The sequence below is a fragment of the Nerophis ophidion genome, linkage group LG09 (assembly GCF_033978795.1).
Source record: "Nerophis ophidion isolate RoL-2023_Sa linkage group LG09, RoL_Noph_v1.0, whole genome shotgun sequence".
Taxonomy (NCBI): domain Eukaryota; kingdom Metazoa; phylum Chordata; class Actinopteri; order Syngnathiformes; family Syngnathidae; genus Nerophis; species Nerophis ophidion.
The window spans coordinates 13,326,807-13,339,366 of NC_084619.1; the positions used below are offsets into that span (position 1 = coordinate 13,326,807).

General features: G+C 40.4%; 1 protein-coding gene across 16 annotated transcripts in view; it reads right to left on the minus strand.

The window, feature by feature from the left end:
- Positions 1-12,560, minus strand: part of dst (dystonin) — a 299,316-nt gene that overhangs the window by 275,151 nt on the left and 11,605 nt on the right. The window contains exon 1 of one of the 16 annotated variants that reach the window (XM_061910361.1): positions 111-230. The exons of the other annotated variants lie outside the window; for them this stretch is intronic. Within the exon in view, the coding sequence (XP_061766345.1) occupies positions 111-125 (15 nt within the window). The 5' untranslated portion in view covers positions 126-230. Of the gene's footprint in view, positions 1-110; positions 231-12,560 lie in introns of those variants that run through there. 16 annotated transcript variants of the gene reach the window in all.

The window sequence follows — 12,560 nt, forward strand, 5'->3', positions numbered from 1 at the left end:
AAAAGAGCAGAAATGTCTACGGAGTCTCGCCATGATTGCCACAACAAAAGATGACAGTAATATGAAGCGAATTAGTCGAGCTCCCCCGCCAGGTCAACATTAACACTTACCAAGCTGTACATCATGGGTAAAAAAAAATAAAAAATAACACAAAAAGCAATCCTATTTGCGCGTTAATAGCTTCAATCCCTCATCCAGTGCGTCCTGCAGGCAGTGCCCCACCCTTGTGAGGATGCCCCAGGGCGGGTCTGGAGAGCGGAAGACGCGAGGGTGATGTCAGACCTCCAGCAGAGGAGCGGAGGGGATGGCAGTGGTGGTGAAGATGATGGCGAGCTGTGTGATGTCGGAGCGGGCAGGCAGGGCTGGGCTTGTGCGTGTGCGTGTGTTTACTCCCCTCCAGCCGCGTCATATACGCGCACAGACAGCCACAGAAAAAGCAGCAGCCAACAGCGACCCACAAAGGTGCTGGCTGGCTACAAACACAACACAAGCTGGGAGGACAAGAGCTCCTGCTGATTCCATACAACATAAAGCGGGGGAATTTGGCCTTGCAACGCTTATCCAGGACATGTTATTAGGTACCTCTGCACATTTTAATACAAAACCCGTTTCCATATGAGTTGGGAAATTGTGTCAGATGTAAATATAAACAGAATACAATGATTTGCAAATCCTTTCCAACCCATATTCAATTGAATGCACTACAAAGACAACATATTTGAAGTTCAAACTCATAAACTTTTATTTCATCCATCCATCCATCTTCTTCCGCTTATCCGAGGTCGGGTCGCGGGGGCAGCAGCCTAAGCAGGGAAGCCCAGACTTCCCTCTCCCCAGCCACTTCGTCTAGCTCTTCCCGGGGGATCCCGAGGCGTTCCCAGGCCAGCCGGGAGACATAGTCTTCCCAACGTGTCCTTGGTTTTCCCCGTGGCCTCCTACCGGTTGGACGTGCCCTAAACACCTCCCTAGGGAGGCGTTCGGGTGGCATCCTGACCAGATGCCCGAACCACCTCATCTGGCTCCTCTCGATGTGGAGGAGCAGCGGCTTTACTTTGAGTTCCTCCCGGATGGCAGAGCTTCTCACCCTATCTCTAAGGGAGAGCCCCGCCACACGGCGGAGGAAACTCATTTCGGCCGCTTGTACCCGTGATCTTATCCTTTCGGTCATGACCCAAAGCTCATGACCATAGGTGAGGATGGGAACGTAGATCGTAAACTTTTATTTATTTTTGCAAATAATAATTGACTTAGAATTTTATGGCTGCAACATGTGCCAAAGTAGATGGGAAAGGGCATGTTCACCACTGTGTTACATCACTTTTTCTTTTAGCAACACTCAATAAATGTTTGGGAACTGAGGAAACTAATTGTTGAAGCTTTGAAAGTGGAATTCTTTCCCATTCTTGTTTTATGTAGAGCTTCAGTCGTTCAACAGTCCGGGGTCTCCGCTGTCGTATTTTACGTTTCCTAATGCGCCACACATTTTCGATGGGAGACAGGTCTGGACCGCAGGCGGGCCAGGAAAGTACCCGCACTTTTTTTTTACAAAGCCACGCTGTTGTAACACTTGTCTTGCTGAAATAACGTTGCTTGGATGACAACATATGTTTCTCCAAAACCTGTATGGACCTTTCAGCATTAAAGGTGCCTTCACAGATGTGTAAGTTACCCATGCCTTGGGCACTAATACACCCCCATACCGTCACAGATGCTGGCTTCTGAACTTTGCGCCGATTACAATCCGAATGGTGATTTTCCTCTTTGTTCTGGAGGACACCACGTCCTCTGTTTCCAAATATAATTAAAAATGTGGACTCGTCAGACCACAGAACACCTTTCCACTTTGCATCAGTCCATCTTAGGTGAGCTCGGGCCCAGCGAAGCCGGTGGCATTTCAGAATATTGGTTTGGCTTTGCATAGTAGAGTTTTAACTTGCACTTACAGATGTGGCGACCAACTGTAGTTACTGACGGTGGTTTTATGAAGTGTTTCTGATCCCATGTGGTGATGTCCTTTACACACTGATGTCGGTTTTTGATGCAGTACCGCCTGAGGGATCAACGGTCCGTAATATCATTGCTTACGTGCAGTGATTTCTCCAGGTTCTCTGAACTTTTTGATGATTTCATGGATCGTAGATGGTAAAATCCCTAAATTCCTTGCAATAGCTGGTTGAGAAATGTTGTTCTAAAACTGTCCGACAATTTGCTTACAAAGTGGTGACCCTCACCCCGTCCTTGTTTGTGAATTACTTAGCATCTCATGGAAGCTGCTTTTATACCCAATCATGACACCCAACTGTTCCCAATATACCTGCACATCTGTGGGATGTTCCATATAAGTGTTTGATGAGCATTCCTCAACTTTATCAGTATTTATTGCCACCTTTCCCAACTTCTTTGTCACGTGTTGCTGGCATTAAATTCTAAAGTTAATGATTATTTGCAAAAACCCCGTTACTCAATTCATGGTAAAGTTACACTGCGATGAGGTGGCGACTTGTCGAGGGTGTACGCAGCCTTCCTCCCGATTGTAACTGAGATAGGCACCAGCGCCCCCCGCGACCCCAAAGGGAATAAGTGGTAGAAAAATGGATGGATGGGTAAAGTTACATTGTTTAATGCATCCAGAAGGGCATCACAACAAAATTAAGCATAATAATGTGTTAATTCCACGACTGTATATATCGGTATCGGTTGATATCGGAATCGGTAATTAAGAGTTGGACAATATCGGAATATCGCCAAAAAAGCCATTATCGGACATCTCTACCAAAAGGTATCAAAAAACATTTTGGTACCGGTACCAAAATATTGATATAGGAACAACACTAATTGTGGCTGGAACATATATTGAGAGTTGTTTCCAAAATGGTGTTTAGATTGTTCAGCTAGTTTGGTCACATAATATTATAGGATTACAGACATGTTTTTTTTTTGCGGACACAATTATTTATTGGAAAAAAATATTATTTCCATAGTGTATCTCAGTAGTGTCATATTGGCAATTCTAAAAATACACTTTAAAAAAACAAACAAGACTAACATTTTCAACAGTTTAAATTTATTATAGTTTTTCTTGTAAAGGAGTCATATTGTGATTTTTTTTTTTTTTAATATTAAAACCATTTTCTTGTGGTTTACATATTTGGAATGGTGGTTCTTTGGTCAAAATGTTGCATACATTTTGTTTTATGGACCATCTTCAAGCAGCTTTCTGACCGTCTCTTTGGAATGTGCCGTTTTGTGGACCTGTGGACCTTGTCCAGATAAATCTTCCCAAACTTGTCCCAAATCGTTTGTACTACAAAAATGGTTGGTCTAACTAATATACTTATTAAATTATTAATGAAAGATGATTCATAACCAGGTTACAGCCCTGGTTAGAACTACCGCAAATTCCAGCTTATAAGCTGCTACTTTTTTCCTACACTTTGAACCTTGCTGCTTACAAAACCGTGCAGCTAATTTTCGCTAATTGCCATAATGTTTTGAGTTCCATAGTTTTCCTTAAACCCAAGCAGAGGACTGAAATGGTGTGTAATTATTTGTGCTATGGCGCCAACTTTTGGACGAGTTTGCTCACTGCAGGTGCTGCGAGTTGAAAATGTACTTCCTGTTTTGCCTTGTACAGAAAGTAAAACCATCCATGGCATTTAGCCCGGAAGGATTCTTCAATCATAACTCCATGCAACAATTGTAAGTTTCCCAATTTAACTAAAACAATTCATACTCGTCCCATGTGTGAAGTCTGTAGGAGTGTTTTCATGCATATTTGTACGGGCTATCGCAATGTAATGAAGCGAGCGTCGGTATCATTAGCGAATATGCTAACATGTTGACGAGTGTCTGTGTTAGTATTATTAAAGGGGAACATTATCACCAGACCAATGTAAGCGTCAATATATACCTTGATGGTACAGAAAAAAGACCATATATTTTTTTAACCGATTTCCGAACTCTAAATGGGTGAATTTTGGCGAATTAAACGCCTTTCTGTTTATCTCGCTGGAGGCGATGACATCAGAATGTGACGTCACCGAGGTAATACAGCCGCCATTTTCATTTTCAACACATTACAAACACCGGGTCTCAGCTCTGTTATTTTCCGTTTTTTCGACTATTTTTTGGAACCTTGGAGACATCATGCCTCGACGGTGTGTTGTCGGAAGGTGTAACAAAAATAATAGGGAGGGATTCAAGTTGCACCACTGGCCCGAAGATGCGAAAGTGTCTGCCGCCAGACCCCGATTGAATGTGCTAGAGTGTCTCCACATTTTACCGGCGATGCTAAGACAGACATGGCACAGAGTTGTATGGATAACCTGCAAATGCATTTGCAACGATAGTCAACGAAATCACAAAGGTGAGTTTTGTTGATGTTGACTGCCAGCTAATCGATGCTAACATGCTACGCTAATCGATGCTAACATGCTATTTACCGGCGGTGCTAAAGCAGACATGGTACAGAGATGTATGGATAACCTGCAGATGCATTTGCAACTATATTACGTTTCCTTCCACCCACATTTAATGCGAAAAAAAACTTACCAATCGACGGATTTAAGTTGCTCCAGTGTCAAAAGATGCGAAAGTCCTGATCGTTCGGTCCGCACATTTTACCGGCGATGCTAACGCAGCTATTCGGCCATGCTATGGCTATGAATAGCGTCAATAGCTATTCGCTCGATAGCTTCAGTTTCTTCTTCAATAATTTCATCCTCCAACCATCTGTTTCAATACATGCGTAATCTGTTGAATCGCTTAAATCGCTGAAATCCGAGTTTGAATCCGAGCTAATGTCGTTATATCTTGCTGTGGTATTCCCGTTGTTTGTTTACATTGGCAGCACTGTGTGACGTCACAGGGAAATAGAAAGTGGCATCGCAAATAGCGAAAATAAGGCACTTCAAAGCTTTATTTAGGGATATTCCGAGACCGGTAAAATTTTGAAAAAAACTTCAAAAAATACAACAAGCCACTGGGAACTGATTTTTATTGTTTTAAGCCTTTTGAAATTGTGATAATTTTCCCCTTTAACTTACAAAGGCATTCTTTATGTGTTGTTTAAGTCTCACAAATTTTTCAGTAAATTCACCAAAACATCACCGTGGACTTATTGAGTCTGTTTAGCTGATTGGATAGTTAGCTTCTGCAGCTACTGGGTCTAAATCAATCAAGTTTATTTCACAGAAAAATAGCACGGTAGACTTGTCTTGTTAATCGGTGTGACTTTGATTAAAATAATCTTGTTTTGTCACCAAAAAAATGGCTACATCTAAAGCATCTGGTTTTGTTTCCAGAAAAAATAGTAACATTTCTGTATTTGTTTTCAGAAAGATGGCTGAAAATATCGGGTTTTGTTGCCCCATTTTGATTTTTAAAAATATATATTTCCATGTCTGTCCTGAGTCCTACTCAAACTTGTTAGTTGGTTTGCCTTTTGCTAAAATACTCACTAATAGTCACTAGAAAAATGGCTAAAAATATCTGGTTTTGTTGCCACAATTTGATTTTTTTCTCCCTAAACTTTTTTTTTTTTCATGCACACATCTGACTGCGACTCACTGAAAATGACACACAATCCACTTTTATGTCACGACCCAGCAGTTGGGAACAACTGGTCAACTGTATAACAGTTACTGTAATATTTCCATGTCTGTCCAGAGTGATTGACCACTTCGCAAAAATGAAAAGGAGACATTACAGTTTACTTCTCAGGAAATGATTCCCTGAACAGACACACAACAGTTGTTCATTTATTCTACTACTGTGGCTTTATTGTTTTGTGTATATTTTATAGTTTTGTGTATCTGAAATAGGATTAGCCACATTGCCATAAATGGAAATTAAATAATATAAAACAACCCAGAGATGTAGGGGTGCTTTATTTTTTGTTTTACTTTTGTAGATGTTAAATTTGCAGATGATTACTGCAATAAATATTTCAAAAATATTCATTGTTCTTCCTTTTTGCTTTTACCAGTAGCAGTTTAGAAGTCTGGAGTAAAAAAGTGCACAAGTAGGTCAAATGCATTAGTTAATTTCAGGTGGTTCATCAAAGATCCATACAACATAATCTGATATGATTTCATAGTTTAAAAGCACTATTTATGTATTTTTTATGATAAATAAGTGCTAAAAATGTTTTTGCTTGCGCGCTTTGCACGCTCACATGAATTATTTGTGCCCCAGGTGTGCCCCGGTACAGTATTAGGTCTAGTGACGCCCCTGCTTCTAGGTAATGCAATATACGTTTTTGTTGTGGATGGAAGAATTTGAGAAAGATGCAGAACCATGGACACACCTGATCTTAAGCAACTAAGCAAACGTAGGTTACAAGTGTTGACATTATCTGGTACAAGAGAAAAGGTGGTGACTCGTTAAACAGTGTTATGTTATTACACAGAACACAGAAAAAATGGAATTATAACGCTAAAAAACAGTGCAAAGCTGTATATGGAGCATATATTAAAAGAAGAGACTGGCTTTGTAGGTTTAAACTTGGAATGGAATATAGAGCAGAAAAGGCACATTTCAAAAGACTTCTACCATGAAATGCACAAAACTGTTCTGAGGTCAGTCAAAAACGGTTAATAATAGAAACCTCTTCATCTTTCCACCACGTTTCATCATGATTTAAAGTGAGACGCACACACATCAAAGTCATCTCTTTCCTAATTCTGTCCACTAAAGACAAGAAGACACATTTGCGGAAAAGATTAGATTATGATGCCGTGGGGAAAAGTGTAAATCCTGAGTCAGCCTTAATGATACTCTGTTTTATGTAAGAAGCAATCTGGGCATAAGGGGATAAGAGTATCTAACAGATTAGAACCCAGCCCATGTTTTTTTAATTCAAGTCTCAGCCTCTGTTTTACAAGATGTACACCATTCTTAGTAACCCATATGAACCATCTTAGGCTTTGAGAAGCTCAGGGAGTGGTCGCCTGCTGGTGCTTTGAACCCAGACCAAACGTGGTGACACTCCGTTTCAGTTTTATACTCCTAAAATCTGGAAAAGTACTCCAGACGATGTGAGACAGGCCTCAAATCCAGACTGAAAACACTTGTATTTAATTGTGAATAATACGACTGAAAGTATTTGATCTACCTACTCAGTGGCCTAATGGTTAGAGCAGGGGTGCCCACACTTTTTCTGCAGGCGAGCTACTTTTCAATTGACCAACTCGAGGGGATCTACCTCATTTATATATATCATTTATATTTATTTATTTATGAAAGAGACATTTTTGTAAACAAGTTAAATGTGTTTAATGATAATACAAGCATGTGTAACACATATAGATGTCTTTCTTTCACGAAGACAAGAATATAAGTTGGTGTATTACCTGATTCTGATGACTTGCATTGATTGGAATCAGACAGTAATGATGATAACGCCCACATTTTCGAATGGAGGAGAAAAAAAGTTGTCCTTTCTGTACAATACCACATGAAAGTGGTTGGTTTTTGGCATCTAATTCATCCAGCTTCCATACACTTTACAAGAAAAACATTGGCGGCAAATTCCGTAGCTTGCTTGATTGACATTCACGGCACCCGAGGGTCTTGTGAGATGACGCTGGCTGCTGCCAGTTCATTATTATGAAAAAATGACAGAGAGGAAGGCGAGAAACACTTTTTATATCAACAGACTTTCGCGCCGTCCCTTCCGTCAAAACTCTAAAGGCCGACTGCACATTTCCTATCTTCACAATAAAAGCCCTGCTTCATGCTGCCTGCGCTAACAAAATAAGAGTCTCGGAAAGCTGGCGTGCACAAGTGATGTGCACGCCAGCTTTCTGAGGGATCGCTTGTGCACGCCAGTTTTCCGAGACTCTGTATTTAGTTAGCGCAGGCAGCATGAAGCAGGGCTTTTATTGTGAAGATAGGAAATGGGCAGTCGGCCTTTAGAGTTTTGACGGAAGGTACAGCGCGAGAGCCTGTTGAAATAAAAAGTGTTTCTCGCCTTCCTCTCGGTCATATTTTCATAATAATGATCTTGCAGCAGCCAGCGTCATCTCCCAAGACCCTCCGGTACCGTGAATGTAATTTAAGTGACGTCTTGGTGAAGATTGATGATCACTAATTTTTAGGTCTATTTTCTTTAAAAGCCTGGCTGGAGATCGACTGACACACCCCCCGCGGTCGACTGGTAGATTGCGATCGACGTAATGGGCACCCCTGGGTTAGAGCATGGGTGTCAAACTCTGCCCCGCGGGCCAAATTTGGCCCGTTGTTTAATTTCATTTGGCCCTTGAGGCAATATCAAATTAACATTACAGCTGGCCCGCCGGTATTATACAGCGGCTGTGTCGCTGTAACACCGCATTCACCGCTAATACTCATACTTGCCAACCCTCCTGATTTTCCAGGGAGACTCCCAAAGTTCAGTGCCCCTCCCCAAAATCTCCCGGCGCAACCATTCTCCTGAATTTCTCCCAATTTCACCCGGACAACAATATTGGTGGCGTGCCTTAAAGGCACTGCCTTTAGCGTCCTCTACAACCACGTCCGCTTTACCTCCATGCAAACAGCGTGCCAAGTCACATAATATCTACGGCTTTTCACACACACAAGTGAATGCAAGACATACTTGATCAACAGCCATACAGGTCACACTGAGGGTGGTTGTATAAACAAGTTTAACACTGTTACAAATATGCACCACGCTGTGAACCCACACCAAACGAGAATGAACATTTCGGGAGAACATCCGTACCGTTACACAACATAAACACAACAGAACAAATACCAGAAACCCCTTGCAACACTAACTCTTCAGGGATGCTCTATTAGCCTGTGGAAAAAGTTAATGTTGATATTTACCTCAGAAGGCTGCAAATAGAAAAGAGGCATTCTATTTTTTATTTAAATTGTATTTAATATTCCATTGATGTTTTTTTGTTTGTTTTTTGAAAGTGGATGTTGTACTATTTTGCATTGCTTGTTCCATATTCAGTTTTAAAGCAAATCAGTGTAGCAAACTGAGCAATAATTAACGTTTTACTCATGCACTTTCTCTTGCTACTTCAAGGCTTGAATGTTTGATTCATTCATTTTTGTTATTTTATTTTACAGTTTATTATTAGCCGGTGGAACAAGTCTATTTTGATATTTACCCCAGAAGGCTGCAAATAGAAAAGAGGCATTACATTTTTTTATCTACATTTTATGTGATATGCCATTGATATTTTTTAATCATTATTATTTGAAACTCAAATTTGCATGTCACTATAAAGTTATATAAGCTTTTGCTTGGTCAATATTCAATGCACAACTTGTTTGGGTCCCTATTAAAAGGTTATTTTGTTCAACCTTGGCCCCCGGCTTTGTTCAGTTTTACATTTTGGCCCACACTGTATTTGAGTTTGACACCCCTGGGTTAGAGTGTCCGCCCTGAGATTGGTAGGTTATGAGTTCAAACCCCAGCCGAGTCATACCAAAGACTATAAAATGGGACTCTTTATTTCCCTGCTTGGCACTCAGCATCAAGGGTTGGAATTGGGGTTGAAGGCTTACTGAAACCCATTGCTACCGACCACGCAGTCTGATAGTTTATATATCAATGATGAAATATTAACATTGCAACACATGCCCATACGGCCGGTTTAGTTTACTAAATTGCAATTTTAAATTTCCCGCGAAGTGTCCTGTTGAAAACGTGGCGGTATGATGACGCTTATGATGACGCGTGCGCGTGACGTCACCGGTGGTAGCGGAAAATGTTCTTCCAGCACCGATCACGGCTAAAAGTAGTCTGTTTTCATCGCATAATTACACAGTATTCTGGACCTCTGTGTTGCTGAATATTTTGCAATGTGTTCAATTAATAATGGAGACTACAAAGAAGAAAGATGTTGGTGGAAAGCCGGCTGTAGCAACACAAACACAGCCGGTGGTTGTTTGTTTACATTCCCTAAATATGACGGTGAAGCTTTAATATGGAACAGAGCGGTCAAGCGAACATGGTTCTCTACCACATGTCAACCGGCGGGTTTCGGTGACAAAAATTGTGGCAGTAAGTCAGCTCTTACCGTAAACATGAGCGGAGAGCTTACGTCGTTCCTGCTGCGACTTTCTTGGCTCCTCCATGGCTTCCCTCAGAGACACTGGCGGTCACCACACCCCTCCGACTTTCAGGTATGACTATATAATCTCACTAAAACACTAGTAACACAATAGGCAGATAAGGGATCTTCCAAAATTATCCTAGTAAATGTGTCTAATAACATCTGAATCGCTCCCACTGCCCTCGTCTTTTTTTTTTCTTCTTCTAGTCCTTCACTCTCACTATCCTCATCCACAAATATTTCATCTTTGCTCAAATTAATGGGGAAATTGTCGCTTTCTCGGTCCGAATTGCTCTAGCTGCTGGTGGCCATGATTGTAAACAATGTGCGGATGTGAGGATCTCTACAACCAGTGGCGTCACGCGCACATCGTCTGCTACTTCTGGTACAGGCAAGGCTTTTTTATTAGCGACCAAAAGTTGTGAACTTTATCGTCGATATTCTTTACTAAATCCTTTCAGCAGAAATATGGCAATATCGAGAAATGATCAAGTATGACACATAGAATGGACCTGCTATCCCCGTTTAAATAAGAAAATCTCATTTCAGTAGGCCTTTAAATCACCAGAAATGATTCCCGGGCGTGGCACCGCTGATGCCCACTGCTCCCCTCACCTCCCAGGGTGTGAACAAGGGGATGGGTCAAATGCTGAGGATAAATTTCACCACACCTAGGGTGTGTGTGACAATCATTGGTACTTTAACTTAACTCTTAGATTTTAATTTGAATTATGACTATTTTACTTTTATTTTGGCGTTCTTGTAATTTTCTGTGAAAGACTTTCAACTGTCTTGTGTATAAATTGTGCTCTATGTAGACTTGCCTTGCCTTAGTTCTGCAATAATAACCCTTTTTTTTTAATCAGAGGCTGCATCCACCATTCGCTAACCAACTAGTCTTTATGATGACATTTGAAAGCACTTTCAGGAGATTTATGTGCCCTCACAATTTGAATAAATAAAATCTCCTATAAATACTTGAAGTAATTGCACGTTTAGGGTATTACGCTACAATTTCAGACCACTAACCCCAGTTATGACATTTATGACATCTATGTTTATCCTATTTGCATTAACGATGATAGTAAAAATGCTGTTTACTCACCAGCACGACAAACATGATATGATTCATGCCACTGTTTGGGAAAAAGAGGACTGAGCTATTCCAAGGGCGTTAAACTCATATTAATTGAAGGCCACTTGCAGTTATGGCTGCTCTTGAAGGGCCGCATCTAACTGTGAATGATATTATTACAAAATTGCCTTAGCATTTGATTATAATATTTTTTGTACGTACAATGTAAAAAAAACTGTTACATTTACATTACTTTTTTTACAGCATATTACTGTAAATGTAAAAAGAGTACCAATGTTTGTTTGGTTTCCGGTAAACTTCTACGTTTGTCGTTTCCTCAAAGTATTATTGTAAATGGAAAAACAGTACCTCAAAACTGTCTGCTTCGATGCTAGACTTTTAGCGTAAAAAACTGTGATTCTATTTTTGCAATTCCAATTTTTGATATGCTGTAAATAAAATCTCACTTTCCACAATTTTACAGTCAAATTTACGGTGGTTTTTTTTACAGCTTCCCAGCAGGCACAAGATATTGGTGCCCCGTTGATGATATGTCCATGTCCTTTAAAACTGTCTTTGAAACAACATTGCAAAATAGTTGTATTTGAAAATTGAGACAACATTGGTGTCTAACGTTGGATCAACGTTGTTAATTGGGAAAATATCAAATTTCAATGGTCAAATCAATGTCAAAACCTGACATTAATTAAAATGACATCCACAACTGCCACAACACATTCATTTATCATCATTCAAATAATACGAACAAAACAATTGTCAAAATTACACCATTGTCAAAAAGCATGTTGATTCAACGTTGTATTTGTCTTGAAAAATTACCAAAATTTAATAGTCAAATCAACGCCAGAACCCAGCATTGATTAAACGTCATCAAAAAGCATGTTGTTCCAACATTATGTTTGAGTTGCTCAACAACAGAACCTAATTCAACAAGTTCTAAACATTGTTTCAATATTGTGTGCCTGCTGGGTTATTAATGTAAATGCAACAAAAGTGTCCTTCCATCCATCCATTTTCTACCACTTATTCCCTTCGGGGTCGTGGAGAGTGCTGGAGCCTATCTCAGCCACAATCGGGCGGTAGGCGGGGTACACCCTTTGTTATTTTTATTAGAAATTCTATGGTTATTGTTTTTCCCAGTGTCGTACTGTATGTAGAAAAACGGAAGCATCGTTTATTTTACGGTAAAAAGACGGTCGTTCATTTGCCAGGATTCTACCTTAAAATCTATTATTATAATTTTTGACAGTGTACACATTGATAGATAACTCACTTTGAAACCACAGAATTTCTAGGCGCAGTCAAGGCATTGAGGGGTTCCGGTTTGGTGGCCGCGGGATTAGGTCTCTGCTTTTTGCAGACGGTGTGGTCCTGTTGGCTTCATCTGG